Genomic DNA, 25315 nt, shown 5'->3' with positions numbered 1-25315 from the left:
CAACAAAACACATAATGTGACTGCAGCCTTAGTAAATATGGGATTGTTCTCAATGTCTTTACAGACTTGCGTTAAAGGAAACCACAACGTATAGCCCGATTGCTCGCATAATAATGGATACCATTGACTTTTGCCAAGGTGTCCGTCTTTGCGATGAGAAATATAGCTCTGCATGCATCGCTAATTTTATTGTCAAATGTGAAGGAATCTGTAACCAAGATTATAACGGAAACAAAAATATCTCAGAATCCTCTGATCTCCGCTTCCAACTCTCAGGGCAGAGCTGCGCAGGCAGGCAGCGCGGGCACATCCGGAGGCTGAATGTAGCCTAATTAATCCTGCGGACGATCCTAGTGCTGGGCACACCGGGCAAAGCAGCAGCATCTAATCCAAATAAGATGTAAACTCATGCTCTGGCATACGTTGCCCGTAGGCTCCCATTATAAAGAAAATATTGTATGTTTTTGCGGGATGCCTCTGTATTAAATAGCGCAGCTGACCATGCTTTCCTATACAGTGAAAAATATATATATAACAATATATACCTGCCTGATGAATGCCAAAAGGACATTCTATTGGCATATATGTTGGCTGAATGGGGCCCTATGGATGCATTCAGCATATGTGCCAGGAGCTCAGCTCTTAATTGGAGCAAAAAGTGATCAAAAAAATGTTTGTGCCCCAAAATGGTACCAAGAAAAACCTCCACGCTGCTAAAAACAGCCCACACCGCACCATCAACGGAAAAATAAAAAAAGTTATGTCTCAGAATATGGCAATACAAAACATTTTTTTTTTTAAAAAAATAGTTTTTTCTTTGTAAAAGTGGTACATCATAAAAAAAACGATGAATTTGATATCGCCATAATCGTATTGACTCACAGAATAACGTTAACATGTAGTCTTTGGAACATGGTAAATGCCAGAAATAAAATTGAAACCAAAAAACAATAGAGGAATCGCTGTTTCTTCCTATTCCATCCAACCAGGTTTGTTTCCTAGTACATTATATGGTACAATAAATGGTGCCATGAAAAACTACAACTCGTCCCGCAAAAATGAAGCCCTCCTATGGCAAATATCGATAGACAAATAAAAGTTACGGCTTTTGGAAGGTAGGGAGGAAATAGTGAAAATGAAAATCTGAAAAAGTGCTGCGGCAGGAAGGAGTAAAGATTGGTTCTTATTTTGACTGTTTATTGTGCTGTCAGGTTGAAACCATACCACAACAACTTACCACCTATCCACAGAATGGGTGAGAAGTGTTTGATCACTAGGGGTCCCACCGATAAAGAAAACGAGGCTCCTCAACCCCTTTATCAACGGAGTATCAGGTCAGGCATGCGCACTGCAGCTCCATTCATTCTTTATGGGACTGCCGGAGATAGGCAGTCTCTCAGAGAATAAATGGAGTGGCAGTGCGCATGCGTGACCTGACGCTTGATCGGTGAGGGCGCCCAGCAGTGGGACCCCCAGCGATTAAACATTTATCACATATTGTAGATAAGTGATAAATGTATCTTATGGAAAAAAAAAACCTTTAAATACCCAGGTAGCATTGACACAGTAGAACCGTTTGTATTTCCCATTGCCAGAAAGTGGCTCACGTTAGTCGTGCTGCTGTACATTATAACCCGGATCCATCCTGACACTCGATAACTCTTGAGGTTTAGCTACCAAAGCTGGAAAGCGTCAGCTCACCACTGCAGCCAGGCGGTAATGACTACAATTCCCGGCATACCCGGCGCCGCACATGCGCAGATCTGTCCAAAAGAAAGTGCCGCGCTGTTTGTGGAGCTGTTGCCGGCTGCCGGGGGGATGGAGCTGGAGTTCGGTAACTCGGTGAAGTGTGAGGACCAGACAACGGGCACGTCACTGAGCTTCACGGCTGCCGATATCACCCGCTCCTCGTTTGGGGAGGAAGATGTCAGAGATAGCGGGAATGAGGAGGTGCAATGCGGGGGGCACCAGGTGAGATGGTGACTACCTGCCCGGGGGTCATGTGATCTCTGGTGTTTCGTTTGGTCTTATAATATTATTATTTTGTATATTTTGGCCATAATTTCACAACATCAGGTCAGGTGGCAATAGGAAGAGAGGTGACGATTACTACAACAAATGTGAGGATCGCCTATAGTGAAGATGTCTGAGAATATGGCGCAAATGTCAAACATGATGGTCCGGATGACGTGTAAGGCTCTGTTCACACGCTTAACAAAAAAATGCAGTAAAATACGGAGCTGTTTTCTAGGGAAACCAGCCTCTGATTTACAGCCATTTTTTAGGCATCAAGCGTTTTTTACTTCTGTTTTTGGAGCCAGTTTTCTATTGAGCCAATGAAAAACGGCTCAGGAAGTGACATGCACTTTTAAAAACAGCGCGTAAAAAAACGCTCCATGGGAACGGAACACCATTCTTCCCATTGAAATCAATGGGCAGATGTTTGGAGGCATTCAGCCCCCGTATTTTTAGCTGTTATTCAGGGCGTTTACGGCCCGAAAAACGGCTGAAAATGAGTCATGTGAACATACCCTAATAGCAATAATGGTGTGTAGTAAAGGCGGATCCATCACTCAAAATTAAAAGTTCCAAGTTTTATTCAGGTCATGGTAAAACAAAGAATCCTGGGACCACGCTTACGCATTTCAGACCGCTAGGGTCCTTAATGATAGCTATGCTTAAGGACCCTAGCGGTCTGAAATGCGTAAGCGTGGTCCTGGGATTCTTTGTTTTACCTTTTGTTTTAACATGACCTGAATAAAACTTGGAACTCTTAATTTTGAGTGATGGATCCGCCTTTACTACACACCATTATTGCTTTGATCACCTGTGGTCGACACAGGATAAGTTTGGGAGCATCTACGAGCACCTACAGCATTCGGATTAATCATACATCAATTTGCATCAGCTAAACGCAATGAAAACGCATTGGAAACGCAACCATAGCGTGGTGGTCATGAGGTGAGCGAAACTTTCAGTAAATCTCTTTTCTATTTTTATACCCTAATAGCGTCTGAGTGACCAGCATCTTGTGAACCCTCATAAAATGTTTGAGGTGTAAGAACAAGTAAAAAATATAAATGATTGTAATTGCAGATCTCCTGCATGGAGACGAGGGTCAGGTTGTGTTCACACTTGCGCTGGGTTCTATTCATGTGCTTTTGTCGGCAAGAATGGCGTAGTCTGCTGTGCTATTCGTGTTGTCAGAAACCTGACGGACCCCATTATACATAAATGGAGGATTTTTGGGGATTCGTCATGACTCCGTTAATGGGGTTCTCTGGGACTCTGATAGGTCATCAATATTAGATGGGTGCGACCGCTGAGACCCCCTCCAATCATCTCACTGATCTTCATTGTTTACCAGCGGAAATCCCTGGAACCGCTGCTACGCTTATGTACGGCACTGTGCCTGTAAACCCTATAGGGTCCATGGCAACGGACGCCGCGTCTCCATCAATCAGCTGATGGGTCGGGGTGCCGGGAGTCAGACCCCCACTGATCTGATCAATATAAAAGTCCCGGAGAACCCCTTTAAATATATGGACGGACTAGGTTTGCTAGAGCGGGAGACGCTGAAGTTAGCGGCTCTCGTTTCTGGATTGTAGAGGGGTGTCTCGAGCGGGATACCCTATTCTAGGACATCCATTGGAAAAGGGATACAGTGGTTCTCAGGGGTTACGTGACCACCGTGCTGCCGTGACCGCTGAAGACAGTGATTGGCTGCAGCAGTCACATGCGGGTACCTGTAATGTCATCACTGATGGACACCAGCAGAGATCAGCAGGGGATTTACCAGGTAATAATAATTATTTTGTTATTTTATAACATCCCCTGCATTCAGCCAGCCTTTTAAATGTCCCAGACAACCCCTTTTAAGTCATTATAAATGGCGCATATATGTTTTCCATAGTCCAGCACATTCCTATATGTTCTGATACAGATGTACTTCACACAATGGGACATACAGTGGCTGGTTGTTCTCTTAAATAAGTCACACAGTATGCAAATTACAAGACCACCCAACACTTTACAAGTGTTAGAAAAAGTCATTCAGACTGGGCTCTATTCAATGCAAATGCACCTGGAAACTGGCGCCGTTGCTTTGAGAAATATGCCTCATTGTGTCATTGTGAGGTATTTTAACATATGTATATGACAAATCTGAACCTTGTTGTGCTGACTGAGTGAATTAACATCATTGTGGCCAACATAACCATATTGATTTAAAGGGGTTGATGCATAAGGACCCAATCACACGAGCGTGAATAACGTCCGTGTGCTGCGCATGGAAATCACGCGCAGCACACGGACCCATTGATTTCAATGGGGCCGTTCACACATGCGTGAGTTTTCACGTAGCGAGCGTCCGCTGCGTGAAACTCACTGCATGTCCTATATCGGTGCGTTTTCACGCACCTACGTGCACATTGAAGTCAATGGGTGCGTGAAAACCACGCACCGCACACGGATGCACATCCGTGCGAGGTGCGTGATTTGCGCATCCATTCAATTAAAAAATAAAAATGTGCTTTGCGAGTGCGTGAAATACGCATGCCCCACGCAAAGCACACTGATGCATAACGCTGCACATGCCGGACCAGATTCACGTGCATGAATCTGATCCGCTCGTGTGAATGTAGCCTAAGAAGAAAGTCCCTTTACATACATCCTATTAGGGGGAAATAGAAGTCATAGGGGGTGCGGTAACGGATCTCGTAGATCCTCCCATACATTTATTACATTATCAGTCATTCATTTTAGCAGCCGCTGCAGGGGAAATGTATGGCAGCTTCTGCCAGCAATAACAGCTGATCGCTAGGGGTTAGATAAGACATACAATACCTATGGTATCAGAGGTGCAGGCTGTCAGCATAGTGGGGCTGACAAGTTCTGAAGGACATGGCGCATAAATATCGTCTTAGCCATTAGTGCACCACACGCTACAAATTTCTAAACTTCCTCTGGAAGTGACATCCGCACCAGGACGGTGCCTCGGGAGCTTCTGAAATTGGGTTGTCATGTTCGCAATACACAAGCCGGAGATCCTCCTGCACAGTGCCAAGCGTCAGCCACTGGACTATGAAGCAGTGGAAACGTTCTCTGGAGTGATAAATCATGTCCTATTATCTGGCACGATGGATGAATCTGGCGGATACTGGGGAAACGCTACCTACCGAAAATCATACGCGTAATGTGAAATTTGGTGTAGGAGGAGTAATGGTCTGGGGTGGTTTTTCAGGGTTTAGTTCTAGTGAAGAGTCATGTTATAGCATGCAAAGACAGTTTGGACAATTTTATGCTTCCAACTCAGTTTGGGGAAGACCCGTTTCTGTTTCACCTTGACTGCCCCAGTGTTTATTTTTTTTCCTTATCAAAGATTTTTATTTTGAAAATATAACAAGATATAAACATTTCACATATTTGCAAAAAATAGAAATTTGCACGCAGTGCAATACATTAATTTTCATGTTATAATGACAATATGTAATATATAAATACATGTATATGAACATCATGAGGAGGTAGCCTCCCAACTATCAAAATTGAGTGATAATAGAAACGTAACGGTAATAACTGTACCATGTTCACATCCAGACAGTGCAATAGTCAGGGAGACCGCCCCCCCCAGTAAAGTGAGAAGTGGTACATATAATAGCACTTTTAAAGGTATAGACACATAACACCAGACGACAAAGGGAAACACATACAGACAAAGCGCACTCAGTTAGGCTATATCAGGCGTTCAGAACATTCCATCCAGCCAGAGAGGTAGATCAGCCCCACCCCGGAATCCAGACCATACTGCCCAAGTGTGGACAAAGAGCACTGATTTGCCCCTATCAGCGGACAGCAACTCCTCCATCCTCATAATCCCGTTCACCTCTGTCACCCATTCCTTCAGGGACGGTACAGTGTGTGACGAGGTATCACCGTTCTCGCCGAGGTCAGAAAATGTCGAAAGATCCCCTTTTTGAGGTGTGGGAGTGATCCAGGGACCATGGAAAGCAATCCAATGGAGGCCGAGGTCGGAACCTCGATGGAAAAGCTTGTTGCCTAGATCAAAAATTTTTCCCCAAAAGGGACGTAGCATGGGACAGTCCCACCAAATGTGCAACATAGTTCCAGGAGCCTCCCCACACCTCCAACAGTCAGCAGACACATCAGGATATATCCTATGCAACAAGGTCGGACAGCGGTACCACCTGGTGAGTATTTTGTAGTTCTTTTCCTGAGCAAAACAAGACATTGGTAACTTGTGAGCTAAAAAGAAAACGGTACCCCACTCCTCTTCAGAATGTCGAACCCCCATTTCCTCGTCCCATGCAGCAGTGAAGGACAATTGAGAGAGAGAGAAAATTTTGGCAGAAGAATCCCATGTAAGTAGGACAACACATGAGAAGGGGCAGTGGACAAGGACAAGTAGTGTTCCAGAGGAGTCTTATCTTGTAGCAATACCAAACAGTCACCCATGGAAGAAAGATAGGACCGTAACTGCAAATAGGACCACAGATCGATAGTCTCCCCGGGCAGGCATCAGAGACAGCATTCATTGATAAGATGGCACCTTCAGGAGTGAGGGTCTCAGCCAAACGTCCTCCTTCCCCTCTCCCCCAACAGAGGAACGTATCAACACCCTCCGCTGGAGGGAAGAAAGGGTTATCGAAGAGAGGAGTCAAAGGACCCGGGCGATGAACAAGGCCCGCAGTACCAAGGATCCGTTCCCATACCATGAGAAACTGACGTGTGAGGAAGGGCAGAGGAAGAGTTTGTCGCTGAAGGACAGACAGCCACGGCAGCGAGGACAATGCAAGAATAGACATAGCCTTTTCAATGCGTACCCTTTCTTACCCGTTTCCGAACGGAACCAATCCACCACCCTCCTGATCATCGCAGCTTGATGGTATCGTTTAAAGTCTGGAAGACCCGCGCCCCCGTCTACTTTTGGCCGGCTAAGGATAGCAAAACGGATGCGAGGCTTAGAGGAGCCCCATACAAATTTAGTTATGGCCCTATGTAAAACCTGGAAAAAACTGGATGGTACGGCAATAGGGACGGTCTGGAAGATATATAGAAATTTGGGCAAGATATCCATTTTGACCGCGTTGATACGTCCAAACCATGACATGCGGTTCCCACCGTACTCCGCCAAATCCTTCAGAGTACGCTGCAGAATGGGCGTATAATTCAAAGCAAACAGGTCTGACTGCTGCGTGGGGACATGTACCCCTAGGTATTTTAAGGATGTGGATTGCCACTTGAACGGGAAAACCTGAGCGAGATGGGCAGCCAGAGGGGCATCCAAAGAGATATTCAAGGCCTCTGATTTAGACTGCCCCAGTGTTTAAATCAAGGTCCATAAAGACATGGTTGGGTGAGTTTGGTGTGGAGAAACAAGAGTGGACCGCACAGAGCCCTGACCTCAACCCCATCCACCACCTTTTATAAGGGCTTTCCTATAAACATTATTTATCACCTATGCACAGAATAGGTGATGTATATCTGGTTGGTGGGGGTCCGACTGTTGGGACCCCCACCGTTCATGAGAACGGGCTTACTGTGCACTTCCTGGGAGCGCCATAGGAAGGGAGTGGTAGTGCGCATGTTCGACCACCGCTCCATTCATTTCTATAGGGCTGCCGAGAGCTATCATCTGCGGCCCTATAGAAATGAATGGAGCGGTGGTCGAGCATGTGCACTACCGCTCCATTCCTATGTGGCTTCCAGGAAAGGCACATTTAGCCCATTCTTGTGATCGGTAGGGGTCCCAGCGGTCAGACCCCCACCGACCAGATATTTATCACCTATCCTGTGGATAGGTGATAAATAATGATTATAGGAAAACCTCTTTAAGGTGAATTAGAACATCAACTGCAAGCCAGACCTTTTCGTCCTTCTCAAAAGATTGGAAGCTGTTATAGCCGCAAAAAGGGCTTGACTTCATTTAAACGGTGATGGTCAGGTGTCCACATACTTTTGCCTGCTAATGTATATCTGACATCCATGCACAACCTAATATAAAGCAGTTGTAAACCTACAAATGTTTAATTCAAAAATAGTTTAAACTTCTGCAGTAGTCACTTGCATGTTTTTTTTACCCGTAGGGAATAAGTGAAGTTGAATTGTGACTGCGGTTTTACTACAATTCTTAAGTCATTTTCATTCACCGAGTAGCCAGAGCTAAAACTAACACTCAGACCTTCATATGCCAATGAGTGAATAATGTCATACAAGTGTTTTTTTTCTGCGTAAAGTAATTTTGTAAGCAAATGTCTTACCAGTTAACATTGATATCTGCAAGTTTTTAATATTTCAAGATCTATTTCCATATTCTTTACCCGCAGCATATGATCAATCTTGCTGACCTGAATCCCTATATTCTGTGCTCAATATGCAAGGGTTACCTCATCGATGCCACTACCATCACCGAATGTCTTCATACATGTAAGTACTATAGTACAGGTTTATACATTCCTTCCCCAGACGTGTTAAATTACATGGGGTGCCCATACAAATGAATGAGCATTGAGTCCGCTAAAGCGGGGGCTGCTCTTCTCAGTAGCCCAAAGATCTGGCTCATAGATGGAGTTTATAAGCGGACCTAATAGGGCAGTGTCCATGATGGGACAACCCCATTACATTACACTATTTAAAAAATGTAATAGATGGAAACATTACACATTTGCTGAAATCTGTATTATTAGTATTTATTGCATTACCAAATAATGTTTCCTTTTTGTGTTACAGTTTGTAAAAGCTGTATTGTGAGGTACTTCTATTACAGTAACCGATGTCCTAAATGCAATGTCGTGGTGCATCAAACACAGCCGCTTTATAATATCCGGTGAGTATTATGGCTACTTATAATTGTTATATTAACAACTGTACAGTGCTAAGGTATGTTGACACAGGGCGGATACATTGCGTAAACGTACACAGTGTATCCGCCCTGGGCGCCGTAGTGAATTCCGGCCAAAAAAATGCACCAAATTGTGATGGTTTTTCGGCCGGAACGTTTGCAGCGGAAAACTGCACGTAAAAAAAAAAGTTTATATACTTATTGGTAGCCTTGGCGACGCCTCTGTTCCTCTGCTGTCTTGCAGCCCTGCCTCCTTGATGAAGTTTCATCCCATGTGACCGCTGCAGCCTGTGATTGGCTGCAGCAGTCACATGGGATGAAACGTTATCCCAGGCTCTTGGCCTGGACGAAGAAGCGCAGAATTCTGGGTAATTATAAGATTTTAATTTTTGCGGTGAAAAAATTGCAACATCTGTTATTTGTTGTAGGTTTTACATCCCCATTGAATTCCATGGAAAAACCCGCAACAAAAAAATCTGCGATTACGCAAATACAACTGACGGATCAAAAAAAAAACGATCACAGGTCAATTTCTGAGCGGATTTTTCACTTATTATTTACGCAGCGTGTGGATGAGATTCGTGCTGCTGTATTATGCTGCGGGTTTTCCGCAACTAAATCCTGTGCGGAAAATCTGCATTATTTACGCTACGTGTGAACTTACCCTTATTGTGCTGTCTGTGTTTATTGCGGTGTAAGGAACATAGACCAAAATGGTTTGGACACCAAAAATCCCCTCCCTATGTGATTGATGAACATCACTTTCCTTTACCACGGCCATTTATGTGAAGATTGTCCCTTCTTTGCTGTTCTTACATCTTCACTCTTCCGGGAAGTTTTCTATTACCTTTTGGAATATTTCTGTGGGAATTTGTATCTATTCAGCCACTAAAGCATTATTATAAGGGATTTCCCATAATCGTTATTTATCACGTATTCACAGGATAAGGGATAATTATCTGATCGGTGAGGGTCTGACCGCTGGGACCCCCACCGATCCTGAGTTCGTGTTTACCTTGGCGTTCCTGGAAGCCCCATAGGAATGGAGCGGTAGTGCACATGCCCAACCACCGCTACTGTTATTTCCATGGGGTTGCCAAAGAAGGCGCAGCGGCAGACCCATAGAAATTAATGGAGCGGTGGTCCAGCATGCGCACTACTGCTCCATTCCTATGGGGCTCCCAGGAACGGCGTGATAAGCCCGTACATGAGAAGGGCGGGGGTCCCAGTGGTCGGACCCCCACCCAACAGATATTTATCACCTATTCTGTGGATAGGTAATGATTATGGGAAAAAACCCTTTAACCCCTTAGTGACCAGCCCATTTTAGGCCTTAATGACCAAGCTATTTTATTCGTTTTTCTATAGTCGCATTCAAAGAGCTATAACGTTTTTATTTTTTCGTCTACATAGCTGTATGAGGACTTGTTTTTTGCGGGATTAGTTGTGCTTTTTAATAGCACCATTTTTGGATACATATAATTTTTATATTAACTTTTATTAACCTTTTTTGGGGGGATTATAAAAAAAAACTGAAATTCCGCCATTGTTCTATGCGTTTTTAAATTGACGCCGTTCACTATGTGATGTAAATAACATGTGACCTTTATTCTATGGGTCGGTACGATTACGGCGATACCACATATGTAGAGGTTTTTTTATGTTTTACGACTTTTGCACAATAAAAACACTTTTGAACTCAAATTATTTGTTTTTGCATCGTCGCTTTCCAAGAGCTGTAATGTTTTTATTTTTCCATCAATGTAGTGATTTTTTGGGCTTGTTTTCTGCGGGACAAGACGTAGTTTTGAATGGTACTGTTTTGGGGTACATGGGACTTATTGATTCATTTTTATTATGACTTTTTGGGGGGCAATGGGAAAAAATTGCAATTTCGCCATAGTTTTTTGCGTTTTTTTTTTTACTGTGTTCACCTTGCGGTTTAAATTACATATTAACTTTATTAATGGAGTCATTACGGTCGCGGCGATACCACATATGTGTACTTTTTTTTTTTTTTTTTTACACTTTTACTAAATAAAACCACTTTTTATGGAAAAAAATGGTTTTATTTATTTTTTTACTGTACTTTTTATTAATAATCTTTATTTCACTTTGATGACTGATTTTATTAGTCCCACTAGGGGACTTTACTGTGCGATGTTCCGATCGCTGCTATAATGCTCTGGTATACTTCGTATACCAGAGCATTATTGCCTGTCAGTGTAAATCTGACAGGCAATCTGTTAGGACGTGCCTCCGGCGCATCCTAACAGGCATATGTCCAGGGCAGACCTGGGGGCTTTTATCAAGCCCCCGGCTGCCATGACACCCCATCGGAGACCCGCGATTGCATTCGCGGGCCGCCGATGGGTGACAGAGGGAGCGCACTCCCTCTGTAAACAAAGTTAAATGCCGCGGTCGCTATTGACGGCGGCATTTAACGGGTTAAACGGCCGCGATCGAAGTAAACTTCGATCGCGGGCGTTGGAGCAGGAGCTCAGCTGTCATCAGACAGCAGAGCCCCGGCTCCTGCCTGCACGGGAGACCCGTGCAGGACTTAGACTAGGCTGACGTGAAAAGGCATCAGCCTAGCCTAAAGCCCATTAGTGAATCACGTAAAAAGGCGTATTAGTGGTCACTAAGGGGTTAAGGTCCGGCACTGTTGTTGGGAAATGAGGCCCAGAGTACAGGTAGAGAGAGCACTTGGCATACAGAGAAGGAGCAGCAGCCGTCTTGTACTACAGGAGACACAAGTAGTTGTGACGCAGAAAAGCAGCAAAATATGTAGTAAATATGTAATGTATGTTTTTATATTTTTTCTGTATCATAGTAAATGACAGGAACCTGAAGAGGCAAGAAATAACAGAAGGGTTTAAAGAACCTCAAACCGCTTTAGAATCCGCATCAAAAACGGCTCAAATCTCTTTTCATTGATTTAAATGGGAGGTCGAAAAGTTTTTCTTCTGAAGCAGTTTTTGTCCGCTCATAGAAAAAAAAAAAAAGCTTCATACCCTATTTTGGCGTGCCGTTCGTTCTAAACTGTTTTTGACACGGGTTTTGACCAAAAAATGTCTGTGGTTTTTGCATTTGCCAAATTAAAAACAACAGCAAAAAGAAAACTGCGACAGAAAACGCATTACAAAATCTGCCTCAAAAAATCAGGAAGGAATTCTGAGGCAAATTTTTTTCTGCTCTGCAAAAATACACGAAGTCCCACATTGTAAATGGTGTGAAACAGGTTTTTCGTTCCTCCTCCTATTAGGCCAGGTCCACATTTTCGTCATCACTATGTGTTCCAAAGAAATGACCAGGATCTGTAGTAGTTGGTGCAATCTTTTAGGATAGGATGGTCTATTTTGGGCTCCTTTATACATGGAATGTAGATTGTTCTAATTGACTTGTTTCTGTTCCATAAATATTTTCTTTTAGGTTGGATCGACAATTGCAGGACATCGTCTTCAAATTAGTCGTCAATTTAGAAGAACGTAAGTTTTTTGCTTTTCACTTTACTTTACCGTGTATATTTATCTCATTGGGTATCGCCTAAGCAAACGTGCTAACCAGTTTAGGTTGAGATCCATAGGCCAGATATTTTTTTTAATACCCTCACAATAAGAAACCCATCAATAGAAACCAACACACAAAACGTAAAAATAAGATATTGAACTTAAAATGCCCCAAAATCTGCGACGAAGTCCACATGTTGCATGCAGACTTCGTTGTACATTTTACAATGCCTTGATTCTGCAGCAGGTTTTTAACGTTGTTTGTTATAATTTTTATTATTCACTTCTAATGTTCTGATACACATACTGTAACTGTTACGAGCCGTGCACCTGCGTGTCTATCACATGACCATGGACAGAAGTTGATCCACTGGAAGTAAACCATGAAGGCGCTTCTGGTATTTTCGTAGTTCTGCTCCTGTGACGGGGCTGAGCAATGCAAATGTGGTCAGGCCCTAACATGTGAGGAGGTTTCCCCTGAGCTCATTGTCTCATCATCTCTCATTATTGTTATATATTTGTTGACACTTATTTTTTTTCAGGTGAGAAAAAACAAATTTATGATTTTTACAAAGAAAGAGGTCTTGAGGTGCCTAAACCTGGTAAGTGAAGTGCAGTTTTACATCAGCCTTTTTCCTTCAACCACGTAGAAAATAAATCTATCATTTTTCTTTATACACAGTAATCCCTCAGTCTATCGCTACTGGTCGAGGAAGACCAAAGAAACTACTTGGACCCTTATTCCAAATTCCACCTGAACTGGATGTGTCGCTTCTTCTGGAGTTTATCGGGTCAGTAAATGTTTTTTTTTCCTGGGCAGACAGGGTGGGCTAATCTGTGACTGGCTTGTCTCCCAAATAAAACCCTTCAACTGTGCCCTATATGGGAATATGGACATTATGGAGGGGGTCTACTGCTCAAAACCCCTTCTAGAGTTTAAACTATACTGCACAGACTATCCACTCTCTTGGACACGATCCACTTTTATTTCATCCTTTAAATCATCCACAGCAGTGTTACAGCTAGAGAACGCTGAATCCTCCCTTTCCTAGGGTTCCTGTCATACGACATTTCAGGGCATGCATCAGGAAGCGTGCATGGCCTTCCTAAAACATTGCCTGACCGGATCCCTAGGAGGAGGAGGAGGAGGATTCAGCGTTTTCTAGCTGTGAGGCCGGATTCACACGAACGCCTGCGCATCTCGGACGTGCAAAACGGCCGTCTTTCACGTCCGAGGTGCATCCGTGCTCAGCTCTGCGGGACGCGATGTCACGCCTCCACCAAAGATGAGCGTGAAAAGATAGGACATGTCCTATTTTCCCATGGTCCCTTCACACGGTCCGTTGAAACAACGGCTGTGTGAACGGCCACATTGAATTACATAGGTCCGTGGGACGGCCGCTGTTTCAACGTCCGTCCCACGTATGTTTAACACGTTCGTGTGAATCAGGCCTAACACTGCTGTGCGTTATTTAAAGGATGAAATAAACATTGATGGCTCTTCTGTGAGATTTGGCATTCTGTTTTCTTAACTTATCAGCCAGGTGCATAACATATCCAGGATGAATAAAAGGACTATGGTACATTAATTGCCCCTGCTGATCGCTGCACCGGCTTCTGTTTAAAAATGGGTTGTCTTCGTGAGACGGTTCATTTAACTTCTTGATTTTATTTATTGTAGTGCATGGTAGTAAGCATCCCTACACTTATGATGGTTTTATGTGTTTTATATAGTTTTCGGTAAGCAATACATTCAAAATTGTATTTCTGCTCATGTGATATTTTTTTCCTAATGGAGAGCCTTGAAAATTCTGCAACTGTGAGACATAACATATCCTTTATCTATATTATGGATGTATTTTGAAAACATGTTATGCAGTGAGCATAGTATTCATATACTGTACATAAAAACTATATTTAAGGTATACCTTCACTTTCATGAAAAACCGTTATAGTGCACTATAGAATCGTTTTTCTAAATCACTTGTATTACTGATTTGGCCTCTAGCAGCAGCTCAGACTGTGTAAACTCTGCGCTACTGGCTCCTCATAACTATGCAGTTAGGGCCTGTTCACATCAGCGTCTGGTTCCGTTTGGGGTTTCTGTTCATCCATACTGTAAGAGGAACAGATGAAGGAAAGCTGAACAGAAACTATGGATCCCACTTGCATTACCATTGATTTTAATGGTAATACTTCCGTTGCATGGTTTCCATTTGTATCCGTTCCGTAAAGTTTCCGTTTTATTGGTGGAATCAATTACACTATTCTTTCCGCTAAAAAAAAGTAAGCCTTACGAAAAGGAGACAAACGGAAACCAACGGCAACGGAAGTATTACCATTGAAATCAATGGTAATGCAAAACGGAAGCTATAGTTTCTGTTCAAGCTTTCGGTCCATCTGTTCCTTTGACGGAATGGATGAACGGAAATGCTAAACGGAACCAGACGCTGATGTGAACACAGCCTTAGAGACAAAGCGTCCTGCTCGTCCCCATGGCTACCGTATCCAGAACAGCTGTTAGCGTTATAGGATTCTACAGCGTTGGCTGCCGTTCTGGATACGGAATCCATGGAGACGAGCAGGACGGGCTGTCTCCTACTGAAGAGTTAGGGTATGTGCACAAACACTAATTACGTCCGTAATTGACGGACGTATTTCGACCGCAAGTCCAGGACCGAACACAGTGCAGGGAGCCGGGCTCCTAGCATCATAGTTATGTACGATGCTAGGAGTCCCTGCCTCTCTGCAGGACAACTGTCCCGTACTGTAATCATGTTTTCAGTACGGGACAGTAGTTCCACGGAGTAGCAGGGACTCCTAGCATCGTAGATAAGTATGATGCTAGGAGCCCGGCTCCCTGCACTGTGTTCGGTCCGGGACTTGCGGCCGAAATACGTCCGTCAATTACGGACGTAATTAGTGTGTGTGCACATACCCTTACGAGCAGGACGGGCGTCTCCTACTGAAGAGTTATGAGCAGGACGGGCGTCTCCTACTGAAGAGTTATGAGCAGGACGGGCGTCTCCTACTGAAGAGTTCTGAGCAGGATGAGCAGGACGGGTGTCTCCTACTGAAGAGTTATGAGCAGGACGGGCGTCTCCTACTGAAGAGTTCTGAGCAGGATGGGCGTCTCCTACTGAAGAGTTCTGAGCAGGATGGGCGTCTCCTACTGAAGAGTTCTGAGCAGGACGGGCGTCTCCTACTGAAGAGTTATGAGCAGCCGGCACCACAGACTTTACGTAGTTCGTGCTGTTACTAGAGGCCAAATCAGTAATACAAGTGATTTAGAAAAATGATTCTAGTGCACACTCCTATAGTGCACTATAACGGGTTTTCACTGAAAGTGCAAGTATACTTTGTTACTCCCTGGTTTCTCATGAGCTCCAACAAATGTCACGACCACAATCTACATACCTGGTCATTATGGGGTTGCTCAGCTTCTACATTTCAAGCCACACAATTGGAGGGACATTGCTAGTATGAATGCTGTTATCTGCACACCTGTCACCATTGGGATTTTCTACTTTCTTCTTAACATCTTAGCACTTCTGTCACAAATACTTTATCTGGTCAGTGAAATATACAATGCATTCAGAAAGTCTTCAGACCCTTTCACTTTTTTCACATTTTGTTATGTTGAGGCCTTGTGCTAAAATAAAAAATAATTCAAGTTTTCCCCCATCATTCTGCACTCAATACCCAATAGTGAGAACAGAAGTTTAGACATTTTTGAAAATGTATTAAAAAGGAAAAACTCAAATTTCGCATGAATGTAAGTATTAAGACCCTTTGCTATGACACTTGATATTTAGCTCTGGGGCCTCCCATATCTTTGGATCATCTTTGAAATGTTTCCTTGATTGGAGTCCACCTGTGGTAAATTCATTTGATTGGACATGATTTAGAAAGGCACACCCCCCTCTATATAAGGTCTCACAGCTGACAATGCATATCCGAGCAAAAACCAAGCCATGATGAGGAAAAAACTGCCTGTAGAGCTCAGAGACAGGACTGTGTGGAGACACCGCTCTGGAGGAGGGTACAAAATAGTTTCTGCTGCACTGAAAGTTCCCAAGAGCACGGTGGCCTCCATAATTCTTAAAGGGAATGTGTCGCTAGAATTATTATATTTTTTTTCAGTTAAACAATTAGTATTTGAGTGATTACACATTGTTTTAATTTTTTCACAAGTCAGGAAATATTATAAATTAGATTCCAATGTATAACATTTCCATGTGCTGGCCACTAGAGGGAGCAGTTCCCAAAATTGCAGCATGGTCAATGTAGTAAAGTAACCTCATTGATTTATGCTGCAAATTTGGGGTGGACACACTCTCCTCTAGTGTCCTCACACAATCCCCCCTCCCTTATTCTGGCTAGTGCTAGGAGAAGGAGGGGTTTGAGTATTCAAACCTCCTACACTGTGTGCCGCCATTTTCTGAGCGACTGCACAGTGTAGGAGGATTAGATACAGGGCTCAGCAAACCATATAACACAAACATAATACACACATCACATACACAAACATAAATTACCTGCTCCTGCCGCCTTCGCTTCGTTGAACATGTGGCCGGTAGCCGCGGCCGGAAGTCGTCATCTTACTGTCCGGAAAGCGGCTTCCGGTCCACATGAAAATGGCGCCGGATTTCGCTCTACGAACGAGCTTCGTTTTGGTCTGTGTGGGAGCGGCGCATGCGCCATTTCCACACAGACGGCGTACGCTTCTATGGGGTTGTATGTGCCGTATTCCATCTCTGTATGTGTCGTTAATCGACACATACAGAGATGGAAAAAAAAATGGCAGCCCCCATAGAGAAGTAAAAGTAAGAACACAGTAAAAAGTTTAAAGTCACAACACTAATAAATAAAATTTTAGTTTTTATATTTTATTAAAAGCAATATAATAAAAAAAAAAAAATCATGACACCTTCCCTTTAAATGGAAGAAGTTTGGCACAACCAGGACTCTTCCTAGAGCTGGCGCCCCACCAAAATAATCGGGGGAGAGGGGCCTTGGTGAGAGGTGACCAAGAACCCAATGGTTACTCTGGCTGAGTTCCAAAGATGCTGCGTGCAGATGGGACAAACTTCCTGAAGGTCAACCATCACTGCAGCGCTCCACCATTATGGATTTTATGGCAGAGTTGCCAGAAAGAAGCAACTCCTCAGTAAAAGACACATGAAAGCCCGTCTGGAGTTTGCAAAAAAAAAAAAAACACCTATAGGACTCGACAACTGTGAGAAACAAGATTCTGTGGTCTGATGAAACCAAGATTGAACTTCTTAGCCTCAATTCTCAAGTTTCATGTCTGAAGGAAACAAGGCACTGCTCATCACCTGCCCAATGCCATCCCTACAGTGAAGCATGGTGGTGGCAGCATCACGCTGTGGGGGTGTTTTTCAGCGACTAGGACAGGGAGACTGGTCAGGGTTGAGGGAAAGATAAATGGAGCAAAGTACAGAGATAGTCTTAATGAACACCTGACCCAGAGTGGACCTCAGACTGGGCTGAAGGTTCACCTTCCAACAAGACAATGACCCTAAACACACAGCCAGGACAACACAGGTATGGCTCAGGGACAACTGTCAATGTACTGGAGTGGCCGAGTCAGAGCCCTGACACGAACCCAATTGAACATCTCTGGAGAGACCAGAAAATGGCTGTCCACCGACTGCCCCTATCCAACCTGACAGATATTGAGGGGACCTACAGAGAAGAATGGCAGAAAATCCCCAAATCCAGGTGTGTAAACCTTGTGGCATCATACCCAAGAGGCTGTTATCGCTGCCAAAGATGCTTCAACTAAGTACTGAGTAAAGGGTCTGAATACTTATGTCAATGCAAGATTTTAGTTTTACCTTTTCAATAAATTAGCAAAGATTGCTAACATTCTGTTTTCACTTTGTCATTATGGGGTATTGAGTGCAGAATGATGGGGATTTATTTTTTAATTTTATTTTTAGCACAAGGCCTCAATATAACAAAATGAAAAAAATGTAAAAGGTCTGAAGACTTTCAGGATGCATTCTATTCCATCCTTGGATTTTGCATACAATGTCAGTGAGATCTGCTATATCTGTGTAGTGGCATCTAAAGGGGCCAAGCGGGATCTAAAAAAAATAATCTGCTTTCTGTTTTTCCTGGAACAACTCCAAAAACACTTGTAATGCTACCTCTCCTGCCAGTAAAATTGATTTAAAAAGCTAGTATTTTTAACAGTATATCAGCCGATTATTCAATATACTGAATGTGAAATCTTGACCACAAGGGGGCAAAAGACACCAGCATTAGTTATGTGGGTGGGGGTTCATCTGTTTTCACCGATCTTGCATTGCATCATGTTTTAAAATGAATTTACTTTCCCCAGTGTCTCAATAGGTAGTGATCTACGAAATGCATGTGATGCAGTGTCCCGTCCTTTTACCAATGTGTAAACATTGCCGACTAATTTAAATGGAGCTCAAGTTTGTAGTCACTTACAATATCACATTAGGAATAATTCCCTAATATGATGATTACAGAAGCTTATTTTATGCCTTCATTATTTCCAAATTTGAAAGGTTGTGAATATACAGATAAAGTTAATAAATGCATCTGTTACATAGTTAAGGTTGAAAGGAGACCCCGGTCCAACCTATAATCCGCCTGTGTTTATCCAGAGGAAGGCAAGCACCTATATGTGGGGTACAAATTCCTTTATGATGCCAATCAGAATAAATCCGTGGATCAACGACCCATCTCCAGAAATCAAGAAAGGCATCCGGACCTCTATTGAACTTGTTTAACATATCCATTTATGTGGCAGCGAGTTCCATAGCGTCACTGCTCTTACAGGAAGGCCGGATTCACACAAGCGTGTCGGTCAGTACGTCGGCCGCTTTTCCCGGACTGAACACAGTGCAGGGAGCTGGGCTCCTAGCATTATAGTTCTCTATGACGCTAGGTGTCACTTCCTCTCCGCAGATCTACTGTCCCGTACTGAAAACATGATTACAGTACGGGACAATTGTCCAGCAGCGAGGCAGGGACTCCTAGCATCGTACATAACTATAATGCTAATTGCTGTTTTTTTGATCACCGTAGCTCTAAAAAAAAAAAAAAAAAATGAAATGAAAAGTGATCAAAAAGTCACATATACCACAAAATTGTATCGGTGAAAACTACAGCTCACCTCGCAAAAATTAAGCCCTCACATCGCTAAATTGATGGGAAATGAAAAAGTTCTGGCTCTCAGAATACGGCGACACAAAAGATATTTTTTTAATTTAGCAAATGGTTTTATTTGTTTAAAAGTGGTAAAACAGAAAACAAAACATATATATATTTGGTATCGCCGTAATCGTATCAACCTGTAGAATAAGGTGAATACGTAGTTTATACTGCCTGATGGACACCATAGAAGCAAACCCCCCCCCCAAAATGGCGTAATTGCTGTTTTTTGCCCATTTCACTCCACTAATTTTCTTCAGCTTCCCAGTACATCATGCGGTACAATAAATGGTGGCATGAAAAACTACAACTTGTCCCGCAAAAAAACAAACCCTCATGGCTATATAGACGGGGGGAAAAAAAAGTTATAGCTTTCGGAAGGTGGGGTGGAAAAAATAAAAGTGAAAATCCAAAAAATGGCTGAGGAGGGAAGGGGTTAAAAGAAAGGGGTCGAATACTGACCCCTGTAGAACCCCACTGATAACTCGTGACTCACTCTGAGGATGTTCCGTTAATAACCACCTTCTGTTTTCTATCACTGAGCCAGTTGTTGACCCAATTACACATATTTTCACCCAGTCCCAGCATTTTCACTTTCTATACCAACCTTTTATGCGGCACAGAATCAAACGCCTTTGAAAAGTCTAGATACACGACATGCACAGCCTTACCCAGGCCCAGCCCAGAACTTACCTCCTCACAGAGCTGTTCACATGGCCGTGGTTTTTTGTATTGCTTTCGTATATGAATATCCCATTCATATTCTCCTCATACAGTATGTTTATGGTTTGCATTGTTACTGTGATTTCCCTATAGAAGTTAATGGACCTGAAAAATATGCAGACTTCTATTGTGACTTGTGTGTGTATATCTGTATTTGCATCCATACTTGTATCTGCAATATGGAAAAAGCTACAGACTGAAAAACTTATACTAAAATTATTTATGGGCATATATGAAGATATAACCTTATTTGATTTGTGTGACTGAGGTCTGCAGGGCTGTGAGGAAATCAAACTCTTAACCACTTTCCTGCAGTTCAATGAATACAAGTAAAGGCAGCCTGTATGCTGTAAAAATGCAGCTCTGAGTCGCAGTGTGCGAAAGGATTTCTGTAGTCTATTAAAGTGGTTCATTCCCAGAATACCAACTGTCTATATTCTGCCTCAAATGGTGCCTGCAGGACAGTGGTGAGCAATTTGGTTCCCCCTACAGTTCCGTGGTTTCCACCTATTAGGCAGAAAAACCAATAATAAGACAATATTAGAGAATTGCTCGTAATGCAATTCCACAAAATAGCTCAAAATCAGTGTTTCACTTTGAATATTTGGTGACTATAGTGATACTTCTGTCTAATATTGTGTAGATCCCCCGCATCCTGACACAACCACTCTGACCCGTCGAGGTATAAACTCCACCTCTGTAAGGTGTCGTGTGCGATCTGGCACGTGTATGTTAATTGCAAATAGTTTAACAAATTTCTATAAATTGTGAGGTGCGGCCTCCATGGATTGGACTTGTTTTTCCAGCACATCCCACAGACGCTCGATCAGATTGAGATCTGGGGAATTTGGAGGCCAAGTCATCACCTTGAACTCTTTGTGATGCTCCTCAAACCATTCCTGAATGATTTTTCCAGTGTGGCAGGGGCATTATCCTGCTGATAGAGGCCATCTATTAGAGAATACGGTTGCCATGAAGGGTTGTACTTGGTCTGCAACAATGTTTATGTACGTGATACAGTAACATCCACATTAATGCCAGTACTTAAGTTTTCCCAGCAGGACATGCCCAGAGCACCACCCTGCCTCTGCCGGCATGTCGTATTCCCATAGTGCATCCTGGGGCCATCTCTTCCCCAGGTAAGCGACATACATGCACCCGGCCGTTCACACCATATAATAGATAACGTGATTCGTCAGACCAGGCCACCTTATTCTATTGCTTTGGGGTCCAGTTCTGATGCTCACGTGCCCATTGTAGGCACTTTTAGTGGTTGACAGGGGTTACCGTGGGCACCCTGACCAGCCTGTGGCTAGGCAGCCTCAAAGACAGAACACACAGTGCATCGCTGCTTCCTGTCACCTTTCTATCATCCATACAACAAATAGATGAACAGCACTCCAAATTTGATATAGAGTGATGTGGTGCACCCCTCCTTGTGGACTTGGTTCGTCTCGTCCACTGACAAGAAGTCTGTAATGAAGAGCAGCACTCTCTGGATCAATGCAAAATTTGAATTAATTTATGCACTTCACCTGTCTATCAATGCTCTTAGAATTATACAAGCGTTTTATGTTCTATTACATTTATTGTGTGTCCTGCTGTGATTGTATTGTATGGTAATTTTGCCGTTATATATTTTACTATATGCTTTATTAGTATATCTGTATATTGGTTTAGCCTCACGACTGCGGTTCGGATGGATTCAATTACCCTGATGTATTGAGGCTGACGTTAAGAACTCCCTGGGATATAATTGCGTTCTCTGATGTGTATCTTGTGACACACTACCCTGTTTTGGTTTCAGAAGCGAAAGCTTGAATGCTCCATACTGGAGAGGAGCTGAAGTGCTTTAAAGTCCTCGTGACCCGACTTCTGCATTATTTATGACAATGAAATGGTTGTGGAAGTGCATTAGTACCGAAAATGAAAAGACATGTCATTATATGGAGAGGTTTTAACATCTACTGCAACGTCAAGTTTAAAATATTTACGATGTCTGGAGACTTCATCAGTTTTTACATTGTGGCTTTATTTAAAGGTTTATCTGTTTTTCCTTTTAGGGCTGATGAAGGCACAGGAGGCTTTAAGGTAAATGTGTTTTCACACTTATGATTCATGGTCTTTTCTTATATATCTGGTGCATTGTTTGGTGTTTGCTGTAAGCTGGCCATGTACTTAATGAGGTTGTCTCTTGGAGACTACCTTTTTCCATATGCCCTATTAGGGAGTATGGACATCATGGAGAGGGGTCCTCCGCTCGCGACGCTGCTCTATGAGCCAGAACAGAGGCGCTCTGGTGGACCCATATATGCCTTACATGGTTGGCCATGCACTGGTGCAGGGGAAATGTAAGGCCAAAAGCGACTTACAGAGGCTCTGTCCCCACATTATAAGTGCCCTATCTCCTATGTAATCTGGTCGGCGCTGTAATGTAGATAACAGTGTTTTTTATTTTGAAAAACGATATTTTTTTTAAGCAACTTATGACCTATTTTAGATTTATGCTAATTAGTTTCTTAATAGACAACTGGGCGTGTTTTTACTTTGTACCAACTGGTCGTTGTACAGAGGAGTGTATGACGCTGACCAATCAGTGACCAATCAGCCTCATACACTTCTCATTGTTCCAGCCCATTGTTACAGTGTGATTGTGCAGTGAAAGAAGCTGGACTGGAACAATGAGAAGTGTATGACGCTGATTGGTCACTGATTGGTCAGCGTCATACACTTCTCTTCACAACGCCCAGCTGGTAAAAAGTAAAAACACACCCAGTTGTCTATTAAGAAACTAATTGGCATAAATCTTAAATTGCTCATAACTTGCTCAAAAATTATCGTTTTTCAAAATAAAAACCACTGCTGTTATCTACATTACAGCGCCAATCAGATTATGTAGGAGATAGGGCACTTATAATCTGGTGACAGAGACTCTTTAACCCACAATAACAACTGAAAAGCCGGACCCATGGCAATGAACTGGTTGACTTCTGTTTAAAAAGGAGTCGTTTTTATGAGATTACCGCTTGTAAATAGCCTTGACCGACAACTGTCCTACCAGGTTATCCATAAAACCATTCATGTTTAGCCAGCATGTGCAGGAGGAACGCTACAATAGAGAGTTCTAAGAAAAGATGCTGCAGAAACTTTTTTTTTTTTTATGGGGAATATACATATTTACTAGAACAAACATGTCAGGAGAGACGACCGCTCCTCTTTCAATATCTCTTGCCACTTATAAATACACTGGACGTTACTGGTCACTCATTCAATCCCTTTACTCTGCATTTTCAATAGTGCATTATATCTCTGCATGTGGCACCAGCTGATAATACACAGATCAGGCTGTTTCATTGATGGGTACCCTGCCCGTGCCCGGTTTGGCTCTGCTTTTATGTGCAGTTTTGTGGAACACCCGAGAAGCAGGGGTTTGTTCTTTGTTCCTCCTTTGCAGCGCATAATAAAGTGACAATCGCTAAAGCGAACGGTTGCGTAATTCTGCTGTCTCACTGTCTCTGCTGGAGTTCTGTCACTAATCACTGCGGTGACTGGACTGTGCTCATAAATGATTAATATCCATTTTATTATTCACGCTATAAAGCTCTGAAATTTTCCAAAACATAGCTGTCGTATTCTCATAGTTCGTGAAGACGCGGCATTAAAATGACAATCTGAGTTGTATCATTTTTGACAAACACTCTGTCATTTATTGTCCTCTAGCTAAATGGACTTCTTATGACCCCTGCTTTATTTCTACTCCGTTATCATTTGTAAGATGAGATTATGCGTGTAGTTTTGGACCGTCAAAAAAAACTGAAGTGTGCATGGCCTCATCGAAATGAATTGGTCAGGGTGCTAGCCGTCAGAAAAATGGCTAGCACCCTGAAGAGAGAGACTGAAGTGTGCACGAGGCCGTAACTTGAGGAAAATGTTATCAGAACGCAATAAAACCTTTTTTTAAAGAGCTATTCCAGCAAGAATCGTGGCGTGGAGGAGTTACTCAGCTGATACCACCGTCCTATTGATACTCCTATAATACTCCTCCCGACATCATCATGCAGTTTGGGTGGATGGAGGATCCCCCGTTCTAGTTGGATCCACCCACAATCTAACATTTTTCACCTATGATATGGATAAGTGATAAATGTTTCCGTCTTGTGGATAGAGGGAGGAAAAAGGGTTTAATGATATAAATGAGAATAGTCCTCGGATCTAAGGGGACATGTAGCGGCCTGGGTGCGGCTGAACAATGAGCCAACATGCAGTTTTACCGCAAATCGGTGTGGTTTTTATATCGTTTTTTATGTCTGCACGTTTTTGTAGGTAGACGGCAATTGTTTTGCCAGATTTCTGCCGTTACTTGTGTCCTTGCACTTAGTTCTGCAGTTGTAACTTGATAAAAACTATCGTTCTGTGTGATTTAAAAAAAAATGTTTTTAATATATATATATATATATATAGAAAGCGCAGACAACGCAGACCAAATACCAGTTTGGCCTCCTTTTGGGTGAATGAGGACCCATGGATACGTGCGACGTGTGCAACAGAAGCTTTCCCGACACATAGTTTGAACGTACTTTCAAAAAAAGATTTGAACGGAGCCTGAATTTGAGAGACTACATTTTAAGAGTAATTCAGTGCACATTGATTCCAGTACCTCAGTTAGGCATGTCATCACCAATAATGTAGAAATGAGTTCCTTTTATTTACCTTTTTAGACACTTCTGTGGATTTTTTATTTCTTTCTTTTTGTCCATTCTTGATGCTGCAGCTGCTTTTTTCATCTTGTGGGAGGGTCTGTTTACTTTTCTGCCTGTTTCTAACTTTACAGAAGTCTGTACGAGCTGCAATGTAAACATGGGCAGAATCCCTTCTTTCACAGAAGATTTATTATCAATCTACTGGGTGAATAAAGTTCTGGATGCAGAACCTGATGGCCTTGTAACAGGCACTTTACTCATGCTGTGTTACGATTGGCTGCTGTAACATGAGTGACAGGGGGGTAGATAGA

At 42.9% G+C, this 25315-nt stretch overlaps 1 protein-coding gene across 1 annotated transcript in view; it reads left to right on the top strand.

Moving 5' to 3' along the window:
• Positions 1–1768: 1768 nt before the first annotated feature.
• PCGF6 (polycomb group ring finger 6) overlaps positions 1769–25315 on the top strand; it is a 34279-nt gene continuing 10732 nt past the window's right edge. The window contains exons 1-7 of the mRNA XM_075842414.1: positions 1769–1971; positions 8346–8445; positions 8749–8845; positions 12293–12348; positions 12912–12971; positions 13052–13160; positions 22368–22395. Coding sequence (XP_075698529.1) covers positions 1819–1971; positions 8346–8445; positions 8749–8845; positions 12293–12348; positions 12912–12971; positions 13052–13160; positions 22368–22395 — 603 coding nt within the window. The 5' untranslated portion in view covers positions 1769–1818. The remainder of the gene's footprint in view (positions 1972–8345; positions 8446–8748; positions 8846–12292; positions 12349–12911; positions 12972–13051; positions 13161–22367; positions 22396–25315) is intronic.

Source organism: Rhinoderma darwinii, chromosome 11 (genome assembly GCF_050947455.1).
Source record: "Rhinoderma darwinii isolate aRhiDar2 chromosome 11, aRhiDar2.hap1, whole genome shotgun sequence".
NCBI lineage: Eukaryota > Metazoa > Chordata > Amphibia > Anura > Rhinodermatidae > Rhinoderma > Rhinoderma darwinii.
Note: the sequence above shows the minus strand (reverse complement) of the source record. Positions and strands in the feature narration are given on the sequence as shown.